A 17,778-nucleotide genomic window follows, 5' to 3' on the forward strand; every position below is an offset into this window, starting at 1 on the left:
TGCATATGTATCAAAAGATGGCCTAGTCGGCCATGACTGGAAAGAGAGGCCCATTGGACTTGCAAACTTTATATGCCCCAGTACAGGGGAACGCCAGGGCCAAAAAGTGGGAGTGGGTAAGTAGGGGAGTTGGGGGGGGAGTGTATTGGGGACTTTTTGGATAGTATTGGAAATGTAAATGAGGAAAATACCTAATAAAAAAAATGAAAAAAAGAGTGTGCATTTATAATAGCTTAATAGAGGAAAATGTTTACTATGATTAAATACAATACAAAATAATGCCAGTGTTAAGCCTGAAATTTTCAAAAAGATCAAATCCATGATCGTCCAATTAAAGGAAGCTGTACTTTGGGGTGCACTTGGGACTGGTCAGCTAGCTGTTTTACCCTAAGAGAACAGCCCCTGCTGGCTTCTTGAAGTCCCTTTTATAGGAAACATAAGGTGTTCACAGAGGTGAGAGAGATCTGTTAGAAAGATACAATGGAAGAGAAGGATCATGGGTAAGGATATACATCGTATAAATGGGGTTGCAAGAAGTTTACATCAGAGCTAAGAAACAGGAACTTCTTAATTACAAATAGAAATCTTAACTTGCATGAACTAAACACAGGATAAACAGAAACATTTGTAGTTTAACTGCAAACAGAAACCTTAACCTGCACAGGACAGACAAGAACTTCTTCTCAATTACCAATACATACCTTAACTTGAAAGAATTTAACATAAAACAACCAGGAATTTACTCTTAACTATCTTAACTGCAAACAAATCCCTTAACCTGCAAGATACATTGTCCCCATTTTGGTCTCCCACCAGCTTGCTAGGTATGTTGCTCACGGCAACTTAAATGATGTATGGTGACTTGTCTAAAGTTGCAGACTAAGGTACTTTTGGTACCCTGGGTCTAGCCCTGGCCTCCATCCTTCATATTATAAGGAGATCACTGGGTCCTGGCTTGGCTCGCACCCTCTCTGGGACCATAAGATAAATGTCAGCATTGGTTTGCAACAGTAGCTTTGCCTCCTAATAAATAAAATCTTGCTTGCTTGGCTCAAGCCTTGGTGTAGTAGGACTCAGGAGACAGGGTCTGGGTCCAAATCCCTGCACTAAGTGACCAGGGTCTTGTCTTGATTTCTTCAGTGTCCTCACTTATAAAACAAAAATAGTGAAAATGCCATCCCTGTAAAGTTTATATAAGTATTTATTAATTGATGTCCTGTGCCTGATAAATAGGAAGTACTATATTACAGTGGTTTTCTTGAAAATAAGTCAACAGTTAATATATCATCTATTAATATTGTATAGAACTTTGAATTCCACATATCACCCAAATTTATCCACTAAGTGTTTATACATTCAATGGTACTGAACTTTTATCTGTAGTGATATTTTCTGAACAGAACAGCTGAGAAACCACATACCATGCTCAGGCTTATTTGTATTACAGTCTCATAATGTGAATAACCATTGAACTATTACAGTAACCTTGTGGTGTAAAAGAAATAGACATGAACTAATAATTCTCAGCTTGCCTAGTGACTCAATGGCAAGCATATATTGTGACCTACATTATTTTTTTCTGTTATTAGCCCATGTTGCACAAAGAGTAAATAGACTGTAGATATACAGAGAGGACCTGGTTAAAATTTATTAGGAAAATATGACTGTGTGTATGCATGCACACACAGGAGTGTGTGTGAAGGTTTGTGTGAAGGTGTGTGTGTGTGTGTGTGTTCATTTGCATGTGGAGGCTAGAAGTCAACTTTGTATGTGGTTCCTCAAGAGCTTTCCACCTTGTTTTGTGTGTATGTGTTCATATATGTGTGGGTGAGCATGTAGGTGAGTTATTATGTGTGTGGTGGCTAGAGATCAATATTGAGTGTCTTCCTAATTGGCTTTCTACCCTTTTTATTAATGTATGTATGTATGTATGTATGTATGTATGTATGTATGTATAAATGGTGTGTGTGCGTGGGATGCACATGAGAGTTTGTGCATATATGTGCACACACACACACACACACACACACACACACACACACGGAGAGGCCCAAATTGGCATTGGGTTCTGACTGGCAACTTCTAAAAAGGAAAACTATTCATTGGGTCTAGCTTAAAGTTCAGAGGTCTAGGCTATTTTATCATGGTGGGAAGCCTGGCGGCATGGTAGCTAGAGAGGTAGCTGAGAGTTCTACATTCAGATCAGCAGGCGGCCGGAAGAGGCCTGGCTTGAGCATCTGAAACCTCAAAGCTCCCCTAGTGACACACTTTCTCCAACAAGGTCAGACCTACTCCAACAAAGCCACAACTCCAAATAGTGCCACTCCCTGGGGCCTTTGGGGGCCATTTTCATTCAGACTGCCACACTGGGTAAGCACTTGTTTGACTGAGATCTCTACCTTTCAGACAGTTATGTTTTGTATATATTATGTTTATGTGTGCATGAGTATAGACGTGAGTAGTGTTCATGTGGTCAAAGGTCAACTCTCAGGTGTCCTTTGTCACCTTCCACCTTTTAAAAGCAGGGTTGCTATCATTTTACAGAATATTTCATGGTGGCTGGCTCAAGAGAGCTTTTGCCTATTCTTGCCTCCACTTCCCCTGTTGCTGTAGGAGTCCTGGGGTTATAGATGGATGCCATCACACCCAGCTTTTGTATATGGGTTCTAGGGATTGAGGTCATCAGGCTTGCATGACTGCTGAGCCATCACCCCAACTTCTGCCTTATTTTTTGTGACCGGGTATCTCACTGAACCTGAAGCTCCCAGTTTGGCTACACTGGTTGCCTACTGAGTTCCAGGAATCCCTTATCTCTGCCTCCCCAGTGATAGGATTACAGATCCAGGTCACCATACCTTGCCTTTTACACCTGTACTCAGGATCCAGTGTTCCTGTTTATGTAGCAATCCCTCTGAATGACTGAGCTGACATTCTGATCCCTATCTTGCTGTTTGAGGCCAGGTCTTCCTGGAATCAGGAGTTTCCATTCAGGCTAGGGGGGCTAGCCATGAGCTCCAGTACCCCACCCACTTATCCCTGCTCTCCCTTCCTTCACTGCCGGGATTGGAAATTCATGAACTAGTCTGGTTTCTTTCTGGAGACTGAATCCACGTCTTCATGCTTGTACAGTGAACATTCTACTGACTGAGTTATCTCCTCGCCCCCCAAATAGAGCTTTATACCCTTAAAGATATAATAAGAAAGGAGAGAAAACTGCATTACAGTCTGGTAAAAGCCATATGATCATTTAAACACTATCAAGATTCATGTTCTATTAGCCAGGTGGTGGTGGTGGCGTGCTCCTTTAATCCTAGCAGTTGAGTGGCAGAGGCAGGCAGATCTAAGTTTGAGGCCAGCCTGCTCTATATATAAAGAGCTCCCAGGATAGCCAGGGCTACACGGAGAAAGCCTGTCTTAAAAGGCCAAAAAGGAAAAAAAAAGATTAATGTTATATTTATAATAATAAAATATAATTCTCAGAAGAGGAATTTTAATGACTCTAATTGTTACAAAATTACAAAATCATATACAACAATTAATTTACCTTCTCCTTTAGTTTTAGACGATTTGGACAACAAGCTGGCCCAGGAGCAGTCTTCAGGCTTGATGAATACCAGAGTGCCATTCAACTACGGATCAAGAACACAGTTCAAGCTGTCTCACAGAAACAGTCATGGTCATGGCACAGGAAGGCAACAGAACTACCACAGTGAAACTTCCAACATGTCTATCTATAACATCCTGAGACCTGGAGCCCCTAGAGAAGGCTTTAAAACCTTTTCTCCTAGGACAAAGACGATTTATGACATGTATAGGACCAGGGAGCCCAGAGTCTTAAAGGAAGACTTCATGCAAAAGAATGCATTTGGGAGTGCATCTCTGTGCTTCGACAGCCGGCAACGATCAGCCTCGCCTGCCGCAGGGAGTTTCACTGCTAGGAGTTTACACTTTCCAGCCGATACTCAAAACAAGAGTAGTTTTACAGCAGTGAGACACCAGCAAAGCCCCAAAAGGACTCCTTTATCTTCCATCATATGGAATAGGTCAGATGCTTCTAGACATAGGCAGAATCAAGAAGAGTCACTGGGGGTACCAGCACCAATGGACATTGACCCCGCAGAGCAATATGTGTCTCCTAGGTGTTTTCAGGAAAGTAGGAGGTATGAGATGTGCCATTCACTGAACGCTTACCAAAGCTACCCTTTAAACGTCCCTGTGGCTAATGCAATGAGTCCTGACACGTTGGAGAACTCAGAGAATATGCCATTCTACCGTCAGGGTAACCCATTTGCAAGGTCTTTCTTTAGCAGTACCTTCAGGCAGAGCAGAGAACAGAGATTCGGACAGAATTCTTTTTGGAGCCGACAGGAAGAGTACTCTCCCTGGCCTGACATTCCCCAGAGCAGGGACCCGTTCCCTTCTTCTGACAAGGACTTTGAAATGTTTTCTGTTGAAGCAAACAGGGCGCCATCTGTTTGCAGCCAAGGTGTCCCTTCTCAGCACTGGAGGTCACATTCTTCCGGCCATGGAACATACGTTTTCAGAGGCCGAGAAGATTCGCATTGCTGGCGATCTGATTTTCAAACATCCCCACTGGAGAGCATGGACACCTCACATGTTAATGAGAACCAACGTCCACCCCATTTTGTCACACCAGTTGGGTTTTCTATAACTGACTCAAGCTGCCACCTCCAATCTTCCAGGCTGGACTCTCAGCAGGGCCACTTCCCTATAGAAGAAGCTGTAGACGAGGACCCTTATTTGTTTGGCAAGGCTCAGACCCCAGCATCTTCATTCAGAACTCCCTACCCCCTCAGTCCTAATGATGGAAGGGAGTCTCAGAGTTCCAGCTTCCCGGATTCCACAGCTACTTTGCAGAAAATAATCCCCAATAAGCCAGACTCTCTTCCAATAAGAAACTGTACAGAAGTTCCTGTGGCCTGTAACCATTCTATTGACTCGCTGTCTCTTACTGACACCCAGCCCAACATCCCAGTCACAGAAACGAACAGTGAGAAAGATATGGATGTGTCTGTTTCAAAGGATGAACAGCTAAACAAGATGGACCAGAAGAGCAGGCCAACTGGGTTACCCCAATATGTTTTACATACAGTGATCTCTAATGATTTACCTGACTTTCAAAATACCCATTCTCGGGACTCAGCCCAAAATGACAGGTATGGTTTTAATGCACCTGCCACAGAACGTTCCAGAAGATCACCCAGGGTCTTCTCCAGAAAGGGTACTTCCCAAATTCATACAACACAAAGAGATCAAAGCAACAAACTGAGCAAAAATAAGTGTTTTGGGGGGGACAGGAGACTTGACTCAGCAGCGTCTCCGCCTTTCATCCAAGAAAGTGGAACACCGACATCTCTTCCCAGCCCAAATCAAGGTTGTCACCAGAAAACAGGAAGTAATGAAGAGAGTTCAAGCACCATTAAAAACAGCCATTGGTGCTTTGAGCCCACTGCTAACCAAAAATCACAGCCTTCCGGGGAGCCTGCTCTTTTAGATCTTGAGCAAAGTCCTTCCACTCATTCTACCAATGACAGCAAGCTAGCCACCGGGCACAGCGTCTCACGAGCTCCTTTACATGTGGCATCAGATGCACCCCAAGATTCTTTCCTTGATGCTCATCTGGTACCTTCCACTACAGTGTTCTCCAGGAGCCTTTCAGACCAAGATCCAGGTCAAGAACAAAGAGAAGAGAAAGACAAAGCTACCAAGAGCCAAGATAATCAGCTGGCTGTAAATTCTACAGACAACCAAGAGAATCATGACGGTCCTGCACTTCCACACGATGCTGTTCACTGCCACCCATACTCTCCCTTCAAGAATGGGAGGGGGAAGGGAAGAGTTAGGCGCCGTGTGTCCTGTATTGAGAAGCTAACCAAAACAGAGCGTACAGTGGCACCCACAAGAGAAGGTAGTGGCTGTGCTGAGGACCAAAGAAGCATCAAAGATCCTGAGCTCAGCACAGTCTATTGCACCTTGCCAAGAAAACCAGCCAGCTTTCTCATTCACAGCAGACAGCAGGAAAGTAAGGGAACGGTTGCTTCCATTAGGAATGGGCCACTTCCCTTCCAAATAAAAAATAAAGCCGAAGTTCCCACAGGAAAGGGCACATCTGACAAGACCAGTTCTCCTGAATCAATAAGTGATGCTGCAAATGCAGTCTCGGGGACACCCAAAGCCACTAAGAAGATGACAGATATGAAAGCCATTAGATCGGCTTCAGTTAGGAAAGGGCCACTCCCTTTCCTCATCAAGAGGGCAATCTCGTGTCCTTCAGGGGAGCCATGTAGCTTGGCTGAAAGCGATGACAGACAGAAGTCATCAGTCCTGGGCATGGATGCTTCTCCTGGAACACCCAGGCCTGGAGGGAGAATCTTTAACTCTCTGGAAGGTGAACCATCATTTATAGAGAGTACTTTCTCTGAAAAGGAACTTGCTCAAGAACCCACTGGAAAGGGTAGTGAGCTTCGGGCCCCCAGAATGGGCTCATTGACCTCTTCAAAAAAAACTCCCGAACGTCTGTGTGCAACTGGGTCAGGAAAAGAGAGTGGGAAAGCATTACATAAGTTTAAGACAACTAGCATGTTTTCTGTTTCTGGCGATGAAGAGAACATGAGCTGTCTTGAGGTGGTTTCAATCTATTACACTCTACCAAGGAAACCCAGCAAAAAATTCTGCAGCCTCCTTCAGCAGTACGCACAAGGTACCGATTCACTTAGAGATGCTTTCCAGGGAGAGACTAAAGCACCCCCTAATGCTTTAGAAATCGATGAGCTGAATTGTCCTGCACAAACGCAATCAGGAATACCTCCACCACAAGACCCAAAGATGCAGGTTGACTCCGCTCCATGCCATCTCTCCCACAGCCCTGAAAGTAAGGTTGTCTCCCAATTGCCAGATAGAGAGACTTCCAAATCTACATTAGAGGAAATGGCTTCGGTGGGGCCAGATGTTTCTCTTCATAGAGAAGAACCTACGATCAAAGAGATTTCCCCAAGTAATGTATCTAAAACAGCTATAGATGATTCACTAAGCAGAGAAGAGAGAGAGAAAGAACTGCTAAGGCAAATCCTACGGGCCCCCTTACTGCATCAGGAAAAAGGTGCTGGAAAAGAAGACACTAAGAGTCATCAGCAGCCTTCTAAAGGAGGAAGCAGTGGTCCCTCTGGTCTCCCATCCCGCTCAGAAGATAATGTTGAAAATTCCCAGACCAGAAGAGATTCTGGGACATGTGCAGGTGGCATGGCCACTGGAAATGGACAGTATCCTTGGAGGGATCACGTGGCTGCAGTTGTAGGTGACCGTTCTAGTAGGTCACAACTTAGGGAAACCAGTGGGTCAACTGGGTCAGATTGCCAAAACCAGACTGATAAAATGCTCTCTGACTCAGAAAGCCAAGCCTTTGCTCTAACGCCAGCATTGTGTAAGCTGCAGCTTGCTGAAGAGGCTCAGCCAGGGGGAGCAGGTCTGCAGTCAGAAGCCAGCCAGGCAGGAAGTCAGGAAACAAATACAGCAGAGATGAGGAAGGTTGAAGATGAAGAACATATGTTGACACGGGATCAAACTTTACTTCCTAGAGGAAATAACAAAAATAAAACCAACACAGATGAAACGAAAGACAGATACTCAGGTAAACACAGATTGGCAGCCATATCTAAAGCAAGTAAAAAAATCCCAGCTAAGGATTTAAGTCCCAGAAAACACGTAGCTACTATCTTCTCCCAAAGTGAAAGCAAATCTGGCTTTAGGAGGCTCTCTCTTTATAGACCAGAGGACAACCCACTATCCCCTGAACATACTGTAAAAGCCACAGAGTCCACAGATGAAAGCAGCCAGATGAATGTGAACAAGTCTGAGACCCTTCTCCAAGAGACCACAGCATCCAGCCCTGGACCTCCTGGTCAGCCTTGCCATCAAAAGTCTGCTAGCATTTTACAACCACATCTGAATGGGTCGCACAGTGTCTTAGAAACACCACCAAAGAGCGAGGATTCTAAAGCTCATATTTCAGGAGAGTTGGGAGCCCCAGCTCAGCTTACACTAACCAGCCCCTTAGAAAAAGGCGCTGGCCATCAGCAGAGGTTAAGTCCTCCTTTCCCCTTAGAGCCTACTCAGAAATCTACAAGAAACTCCCATTGTCAGCTGCGGCACCGGAGTGCCCCATCTCCAGAGTCAGAACCTGAGCCACATCTCTATCGGTCAAAGAGTTTAAAAAACTTTAACGTGCAAAGCGACCTGTTGTGTGCAAGCCATCCCCCGAAAGCCAGGGGGCGCCACTTCTCCGAAAACACTTCCATTGACAATGCTCTGAGTCAACTGTCCCTCGAAGATGGCTCCTTCTCCAACAGTGGGTACAATCGAAGATTCAAATCTTTTTCCGAGCTTCCTGCATCTTACGAAAGTGAAAGCTGGACTTCGTATAGCAATAGGACACGAGGTCCCAAGTCCACCTCATCCATTTCCAGGCCTATTGACTATGGAATTTTTGGGAAAGAGCAGCAGTTGGCTTTCTTGGAGAACGTCAAACGCTCACTCACACAGGGAAGATTATGGAAGCCAAGTTTCCTCAAGAACCCTGGCTTCCTCAAGGATGATGTTCTTAATACTTCCAACCTGTCACAGTCAGAGCTGGGAACTTCTCCAGCAGGTCAGGTGCCAGAAGATGGTGTATTTCCAAGTGAGCCACTTAACATCTACAAGGACGACCCAGTGGAGCCACTGGACTCAGACTGGGACACAGACACAACCACAGATGACGAGTACTACCTGGATGAAAAGGATAAAGAGTCAGAACTATGAGACTTTTGCGAGAAACTGCATAATATAACACTGTCATGTTTTGCTTTTTACCAAAAGCTTATCGTGGAAATTAGTCCAATAATTATAAACAGATAAAAGAGAGCTGGTTTGGGCGGCGTCCAAATCCTCTCCTCTCTACTTCATTCCCTTCTGAATTCTAAGAACAATGCTCACTGCTTTTGAAGGGTTTTGTGTGTTTGTTTTCCCTGCTGTTTTTCCTGGTGTGTTTGAACTTTGTCCTCCTTGTCTCTTCCCCCAGCCTTATCTCCTAAGCCACTTCCCAATGTTAGCACTATTTTCCTCCTAACTTCTCTTACCTCTAATCGTTTGGGGACATGTCCGACCTTGTGACTTGTTAATTACCCAGCACAGCTAGCTGCAAAACTGAATTCCTCTCTCAGACCACCTCCTGAATTCCAGATATTAAATATAACGTAGGGGAAGCAATAGTCGGGTAAAATGCTGTTGCTGTGTCCATGTTTATGCAGTGTCTACAGAGGCCAGAAGAGGGCACTGGAGCCCTTGGAACGGGAGGAATGGATGGGTGTTAGGGGTCACATGGGTGCTGGGAACCAAAGCTGGGTCCTCTGCAGGAGCTGCAAGTGCTCTTAACCGCAGAGCTCTCTCCAGCCACGCCATAAAGGAGCATCCTTGTTATGCCCTGTTGTGTGGGCATCCTTGCACTTCAGTAGTGGGTTCTTGACACACGTTTAGGTTATAAATGAAGGGTTAGTCCCATTAGTGCCTCCAGGGATTTCTCTGAGACAGTTTGAGGTGATGGGCTGAATTTTTGAGGGCTAAGTTCACGCTTAATGCTTGGGTTGAAACCCAAATGACACGGGCAGTGTGGCTTGGCCACAGAGACATAGCTGACAGATGGAGATGAGCAGACAGCTCTGTATTGGGTCAGCATTATTGCTGCTCTCTTCGTAACTGATTTTCCCCATCTCTCCAGACCTGTGCATTTCCCATATCCTTATTTATAGCCCAGTCTTGAGCTTTGTAAACTCTTCTCACATAATTTCTTTATTTATAGCCCAGGCTCTGTAGTTTGAGGAATTTTTACATGATGTCAGGTATATACATATATAAAATAGATATACAAATCAAACATTCACTGATAACTCAAATTTATTTTAAAACAGTTTTTTTGGCTTATACAAATTTACCATTTGTTTAAGGTAAAAACAAACAGACACCAGTGCAGTAGTTATATCTGTTTGTCTAACACAGTGCAGTCTGAGGATGTACTAATGTTACCCACTTGCTGGGAAATAAAGTGGACGTTTTAAAGTCTTTGTTGTCTGTAATTGCATTTCTATATGAGCAGAAATCTTTGCATGCTTGCACAGTAAAAAACAAAAACAAAAAAACAAACAAAAACAGTGCAGTTTGTAACAGAGTATCAGATCTCTCCCCTTTCCCTCCTCTTCCTCCCTTCCTGTATCTTTTTCTCTTCTTCCTCTTCCCAGTAAAAGATGCATGCTGTGTGTTTTGAGTCAAGGCTGCAGTGAGGTCATACTTTGCACTGTGGGTAAGCACTGCCAGGATTCATTTATGTGTTTAATTTTTTGTTAATTTTTGTTTGGTACACATTCAGACACCTTTTATTGTTACCTTTCTTTTTTTCCAACCCTACACTCAATTCTGTGAAGACCCGAGATTTAAGACGCTTTGTACTAAGATACTTTTGGTGAGGCATTCAGTGGGAACCTTAAAATTCGAGGTCAGATGTGATGTCTGGGAACCACTTGGCTTCTCTGCTGAACCTTCTGTCAAACCCTCAGGCACATTTAACTATGAGCTCCTAAAGTATTGTGAATCACTTGTGATACCCATTGCTAATTTGGCTTCCTACCTCCTTAGTTGCTCCATGAGAGTATCTGGGGGGCTTCCTTGCCTTGTAATTCAAGGCAAAAGTCCACGGATGAGGGTGGTCTAGACCTGCAGGCAGCATGGAATCCTGGATCTCAACACAGGACTGGATTTTGTCTTGTTTTATAGGTGTTTCTGACATACTTTTATTTCCCACTGTTCATCCAAAGAAGCCAAAGCTAAGGGCAGGTATTAGCAAAACATATAGAGACCTGGCACAGGCATAAATACAAGGAAGATCAATACATTATTATTGCCCTCATAATTGTTGTCTGGCACAGGCTAGTTTTCATCAGTCCCATAAAACTCGAAACTAGTGAAGGTGAGATCCCTAACAGGAAAACCTCTCCTTAAAACTGTCCACTCAATCTCTGGCCAAAGCTCAAAAAGATACTGAATAGAATTTAAAACCAGCTCTTCTGAGTGGATGCAAACTTGAGTAGTAAAGAGTAAAAATCAATTTCTTGCTTAATGGTGTGTGTTTGTACATATGCCTTTCCTCTTTTGCTATTTGATTATCTAAGTAAAACTCTCATATAGTATGACTTTTTGTGTGTAATTTTATTATATTCAGAAATATTTTAACATTAAGATCGTTGCTGTTATTTTTTTTTCAGTGATCACCATGATATACTATTTCAATAAATATTTTGAATCTATAAGAGTCTAGAAAAGGTGACAGGACGTCAGCTTGCTTTTCAACAAGGAGAGGTTCTGAGTGAGGGAAGTCAGAGTAAGAAAGGACACATACGTTGGGGGCTCAGGCTCTCTGTGCTGGGATCTTCCATCCATATCGAAGGCTGCCCTTCAGTCATTGCTTGTCTGCACTATGTCTAAGGACTACCTGCTTGTCAGACTGAGGGATCGGGAAAACAGTAATTTCACAAAAATAAAATAGCATCACTATTGTTTTATAGTCTTATGAAGCACTTCGTTGAAGAAGTATAGAAAACTTCAAGAATTTCTTTGTGTTGTATGTAATATGTAAACTGCTGTTTTTTGATGCACATTTTGGGCATAGCTGTGGTAACTTCAATGATAGTCATTTTATATTATTGTTTTTCTAAAATATATAATCATTATTAAACTTTCTTGTAAATGGAGTAAAACACTAACTAACCAATACTAATAAGTGCCTAGAAAATTATTAGCTTGCTTAAATATTAGGATAGCACAACTATATAACTTTGTTTAAAATTGAGCTTAATAAGATTATTTTACTCTGTAGATACTCACTTCTAAATAGTTTACTCTTACATCATTCATACAATGATCTTAACAAAACTCTAATTGCTACTAACATGAATTTGGTTAAGGATAAGCTCAAAAGAGAAAACTATTTTGTACAGGAAATAAAGATGAGTCATGAGGGTGCTAAAAGAAGCCTTCTGAGGTTGTGGAAAAGATGAGATTAAAATGGAAATTCATATCTCTGTAAAAACAAGTTCCCGTATTGAATGCTGTTATGTTCAAACAGGCCTCGTTGCTTGGAGTTCACTGTATAGTAGCTGTAGAATATCTATCTAGATGTACAGTATAAATATGTAAATATTTTACTTTGTAAGTTTGTATTACTCCTTAAAGGCTCTTTGTGACTGATAATTCTATTCTGAAACAGTAAGCCACAATAAGCACTTTGTCAAAACTGTCAAATAATCCTTTTATGTTTTCCCTCAGATCTGTTCCCAAAGTATGGAATATGGAATAGACTGGGAAATTTTAAAATAACACTTTTGTGGAAATAAAGGACTTAAACAGATGCACTGCATCCTTGGTGGGTTTTTCTGGGTTTGTGCTTCTGAAGACGGAACCCACACACTAGGCAGCTCCACCACTAAGCCACAGCCTCAACTCCAAAATACTGTTAGAGTTGCTTTTATTTACTATCCTCAGATTATTTTTTGCTGTTTTGTGCTTTTGCCTGTTTATTGTGCTTTGCCTGTTTGTGTAGCACATGCATGCCAGGTGTCCATAGAGGCCAGAAGAGGGCATCAGATCTTGAAGAACTGGAGGTACAGATGGCTGCTAACCATCATATGGGATTGCTGGCAATGAAACCTGGGTCCTCTGGAAGAGCAGCCAGCACTCTTTGTGTGTGTGTGTGTGTGTGTGTGTGTGTGTGGTTTTTCAAGGCAGGCTTTCTCTGTGTAGCCCTAGCTGTCCTGAAACTTACTCTGTAGACCAGGCTGGCCTCGAATTCAGAAATTCGCCTGCCTCTGTCTCCCAAGTGCTGGGATTAAAGGCATGCGCCATCATGCCCGGCCCAGCCAGCACTCTTAACTACTAAACCATCTCTCCAGCCCTTTAAAAGATGATTTTTTTTTAAGTATGAAATTTCCCAGGAAAATTACAAAGCTACTGGGGGTGGGGGAGGCATACCTGGTCTTTCTGGCAACTATTGGGAGAGGTTTGTCAAATGGATGTCTTGCAATTCAAAACAAAAAGAGTGGCTTGCTTCTCTTTCATGTACACCCAAAGTTGCCAACCAGCTTGGAGACATCAGGGTGCCTAGCCTGACATCACTTCCTGGAGGTTCTCAGGTATAGCAAAGAGGAGGCAGTTGGCTTGAATTGGGGGCCAGCTCATTCAGGAGCACCACTGACTATTCTTTGTAGCTTAAGACCATCACGTAATGATCCTTCTAATTACTGTCCGTTGGTTGTCTGGTTGCAGTCTTAGGAGTCAGTTGCTTGATTCCCCCCACCCCACCCCGCCCAATAGGTGTTATTTCAAGTGTTCTATAATTTCTTAGGCACTATCACCTAGAGCCAGATAACCCCCGACTCACTTCTCTGGGAAAAGGAAATTTAAGTTCAATTTTGGCAGGGTGTAGATAAAATGTGTTTACACAGGTTTTGTGTGTGGGTATTTATTGTGTGCGGTGGTATTTATTTATGTATAAATGCTAGCTGGAGTAGAGCAGAGCAGGCGTTCCATCAAAGCAAAACGACCCCAGGAAACAAGCCATTGGAAATCACACTAAGTTACGCTACACTGCTGCCCTGCAGTTTACAAGTGACTTATTCCCAGTTCCTAAGGACGCTTCTAAACAGCGCTGTCTATAACTTCCAGGGGCTAACCTGAGACCCCAGCGCTGTGGAGTGCGTATGGGCATCTGCCGCTTTCTTCCTGCTGGCCTCTCTACTCGCCTATGATTGGTAATTGGGTTGGTGACCTGGGCCGGAGCTCAAAATGCTCAGGAGCCCAATTAAAGCCTGGGGCCTGGTTCTGATACGCTCTGGGTTGAGATCTACCGGGAAGATCTCTGCCCGTTCTACAGGATGAGTTCTTCCAGATTTCTCATCCTGGGAAGAATAATTAGTTCCTAAAATTGTAATGCTATAAAAAGAAAAAATAATTAGCAAGAGTGAACAAATGGGGGCTGTGGGGCTGTTCTTACCGGCTCTTGATGCTCAGGAGTGGGGTGCCCAGCCCATCCACCTGACCTTTACATAGTGGGCAGGGAAGGATAGGTGCCCAACTCTACTGAGACGCTTGCCCACACCCTGCCTTCTGCTGCCCAAGTGCCCTACACAGGAAACACCGAAAGATAAGGGACTTCAGGGTAGTAGGCTGCCAATCACAAATATACGGAACAGGTGGGCCGGTGTGTGAACAAAGACCAGGGGAATTCCTAACAGGGAAGCTATTCCTCTTGTTCCACTTGTGGCACTGGAAACCCAACCCTGATGTGCACTTATAATAAGCCATGTTTCCAACCCTTTTCTGTCTGGGTGTAGTGCACACCTTTGATCCCAATACTTGGGACACAGAGGCAGGTGGATGACAATGAGTTAAAGATCAGCCAGTCTATATAGATATAGAGAGAGTTCCAGGACAGTAGGAGATACATAGTGAAAACCCCAACTCAACCAGTTTTCTCCACAAGGCAAGGTGGCTTGGCTTACACACCTTTAATTTCCCTCTACTGGAGGAGGCTGGGATGGAAGGATTGTCATCAGTTCAAAACCAGCCTGAGATACAGAGGGAGACTTCCTTCTCAAAAGGAAAAACAATAAAATATAGGAGGAGGAGGAGGAGAAGAAAGAAGAAGAAGAAAAGGAAGAAGAAGACGACGATGAAGAAGACGAAGACGAAGAAGAAGAAGAAGAAGAAGAAGAAGAAGAAGAAGAAGAAGAAGAAGAAGAAGAAGAAGAAGAAGAAGAAGAAGAAGAAGAANAAGAAGAAGAAGAAGAAGAAGAAGAAGAAGAAGAAGAAGAAGAAGAAGAAGAAGAAGAAGAAGAAGAAGAAGAAGAAGAAGAAAAGGAAGAAGAACAAGAAGAAAAAGAAAAGAGGTAACAACAATTTTAAAACAAGCACACCCTGCCTTTCTCTAGACTGGCAAACTCAGGCAACTAGTGGAGGGATGACTAGGAGCATGAAGCCTGGGCGCGGTACACGACCCAGTCGGGGTCCGGGCGCGCGCCCGGCCCGCCCGGGGCGGCTCTAGGCAGAGGCCCGCCCCCGGGTGTCCCCTCGGCCCGGCGCTCCAGCTCCTCCCTGGCCAGCGGAGCTGAGAGCCGGCGACCATGCAGCGCGTCCGGCGGGCCCTGCCGCTGGGGCTGCAGCTCGCCCTGCTGGTGGCGGCGGGGGCCGGGGTACGCGTGAGCGCACCGCGGAGCCTGGCGTGGGGCCCTGGGTTGCAGGCCGCCGCCGTCCTGCCCGTGCGCTACTTCTTCCTGCAGTCGGTGGACTCGGACGGCCGGAACCTCACTAGCTCGCCACCAGGTCAGCGCCCGTCGCCGTCCCCGCGCGTCCCTGTCCCCACGCGTGGCCATCTCCCCACTGCGGGAGTCGTCTTCTCTCCCCTCCTCCCTGACACCCTCGGGGGCGGGAGGTGCCACTTAGGACCGTTGGGTGACTAACTCCAAAGGCTGGGCCACAGGTCCCGCCTGGTGACCGATGTAAGGCTAAGTAGAGTAAACGGCGCCTGTGGGGTCCCACGGAGCGCAGTGGTGCCATCACGTGATGCAGATGGCCCTTCCTGGCCTGCAGGGCGCGCCTTCCTCCCTGACTCAGCAGCCCACTCATCTTAGGCCCGCAGTGCAGACCACGCGAAGCAGGGAAACTTCCTAGAACCGGAGAAGGGAGGCGCTTGTCTTGAATCTCAGCAGGGCCCTCCTCCCACATCTGATCGCTTCTCTGGACTTGTCCAGCTGGTTTCAACTTGTTGCCAGTCAGGATTTGCTAATTTGTGTCTAAATGTAAGGCTGGCGTCCTGTTTTGCCTACAAAGAGGCAGAGAACTCCTTGGCGTCCTCCACCGAGCAAACGGGAATTTCACGTACTTAGAAGTCACGTGTATTTGGTAATCCTGGAGTAAAAAGAGGATGGCAATGTCTGCCTCTCGAAAACTTAAGACTCTGCTGAGAAAATAGATAATAAGCAACCTGCCTATCAGGGCAGAGCACAGTTGCTACAATTGGATTTCTGCAGTCTGGTGTAAACATTAAAGAACTGCTAATAGGTCCAAGGGAGTCTGGGAAGCTTCAGGAGTGCGGGTTTGGAGGCTGAGAGGGGTTTCTAGACTGGCTTGCAGCTGAGCAAAAACAGAGAGCGTGAGAATCAAGTGTTGAGCACAGGAGTCTGTGGGACATGGTTCAGATTCAAACCGTGTTATGGTGTTTCTGCAGTTCTGTAATAAATAAATGAACCCAGATAAGCACTCTTGTGGTTACAGTAGGAGAGTAAGGAACCCCCCCCCCCAATTTTAAAATTCTTTTTCCCCAAATAAAATGTTCTGCAAAGATTATTCGGATATGTGTGTGTTTGTATATGCCACTTGTGAGCTGGTGCCTATAGAGACCAGAAGAGAGCACTGTAACCAGAGTTCTAGACACTTGTGAGCCACCTAATATAGTTGCTGAGAACGTGTGTCCGCTGGAAGAATAGAAAGCACTCCTAACCACCACCGAGCCAGTTCTCCAGCCCCAATACATCATAATGTTTTTATAATTAGAAAAACATATCTTTTAGAAATTGCAGTGCGTGAGTGGATCCTGAAGTGTCCGTGGCAGGAAGTCAGACCTGTTTGGATGATTACGTAGTCCTAGGGTGTAACTCTTTGGTCTTATGGGATGCTCCATTTGGTAATGTAAGATCAGTGCTTTCCCCCTGGAAAAGTATCGACTCAGGACCTCCCAAGACCAAGTTCTCAGCACAGAGGTACAGAGGGCAGGGAATAAGAGACAGACAGGAGACGGAGGTTGAGGAAGAAGGGGAAGGGAACAAGGAGAGGGGACAGGGTTTTTGTCCGGAGTGGAACACAGGACTGTCTCTGGATAGAGAGGGGACAGACATGGCCCAGAGGCAAATGGCAGTTTAGAAAGGTATAAGGGGCTAGAGAGATGGCTCAGCTGTTACAGGCTAGGCTCAAAAATATAAAGGTACAAGGGAAAACCTTGTGTTAGGATGAGGTGTTTAATTTTAATTGGGCAGATTAATTAGGTGAGCCAAAGGGGACTTTTGATTGCTGGACTTCAATACCTTGATAGCTTGGTAGTCAGCTTCAGGAGGAGGAAGTGGCCATATGAGGAGATAGACCTTGGTGCCTAGCTTTAGGAATGTAATCCAACTTTTTTTTTTTTTTTTTTTTTTTTTTTTTTTTTTTTTTTTTTTTTTAGCAAAGCAGAGGCAATGGGAGAGAAAGCCAAGGTCTGCCAGAGCCATGCTTACTGGTCAGAGCCCCTTCAGTCATGGCAGGCGAGGTTCCCATTGCCAGAGGTTCTCTTCAATTTAAAATTCTATTCTATTTAAAATGCAAAGCTATGATTGCCTACTGACTGCTGGGTTGGTTTGTTTGTTTGTTTGTTTGTTTTTTTGTTTTTGGCTGTTTGTTTTTTTTGTTTTGTTTTAATATATGACCCTCAGCTACTTTTTGGAGCTAGGTTTCTTGATCTGTACAGTGGGGTAGATCAACAATTACCTAACAGGTCTTACAAGAAACAGATAGAAAATGCTAGCCGGGCGTGGTGGCGCACGCCTTTATTCCCAGCACTCGGGAGGCAGAGGCAGGCGGATTTCTGAGTTCGAGGCCAGCCTGGTCTACAAAGTGAGTTCCAGGACAGCCAGAGCTATAAAGAGAAAC

At 44.7% G+C, this 17,778-nt stretch overlaps 2 protein-coding genes across 4 annotated transcripts in view; both read left to right on the forward strand.

The window, feature by feature from the left end:
- Positions 1-12,449, forward strand: part of Exph5 (exophilin 5) — an 81,029-nt gene extending 68,580 nt beyond the window's left edge. For all 3 annotated transcript variants that reach the window (XM_021172238.2, XM_029481705.1, XM_029481706.1), the window contains one exon: positions 3,557-12,449. In XM_021172238.2, the coding sequence (XP_021027897.1) occupies positions 3,557-8,817 (5,261 nt within the window). In that variant the 3' untranslated portion in view covers positions 8,818-12,449. The remainder of the gene's footprint in view (positions 1-3,556) is intronic.
- A 2,722-nt stretch (positions 12,450-15,171) lies between these two features.
- Positions 15,172-17,778, forward strand: part of Poglut3 (protein O-glucosyltransferase 3) — an 18,112-nt gene continuing 15,505 nt past the window's right edge. The window contains exon 1 of the mRNA XM_021172225.2: positions 15,172-15,420. Within this exon, the coding sequence (XP_021027884.1) occupies positions 15,222-15,420 (199 nt within the window). The 5' untranslated portion in view covers positions 15,172-15,221. The remainder of the gene's footprint in view (positions 15,421-17,778) is intronic.

Source organism: Mus caroli, chromosome 9 (genome assembly GCF_900094665.2).
Source record: "Mus caroli chromosome 9, CAROLI_EIJ_v1.1, whole genome shotgun sequence".
NCBI lineage: Eukaryota > Metazoa > Chordata > Mammalia > Rodentia > Muridae > Mus > Mus caroli.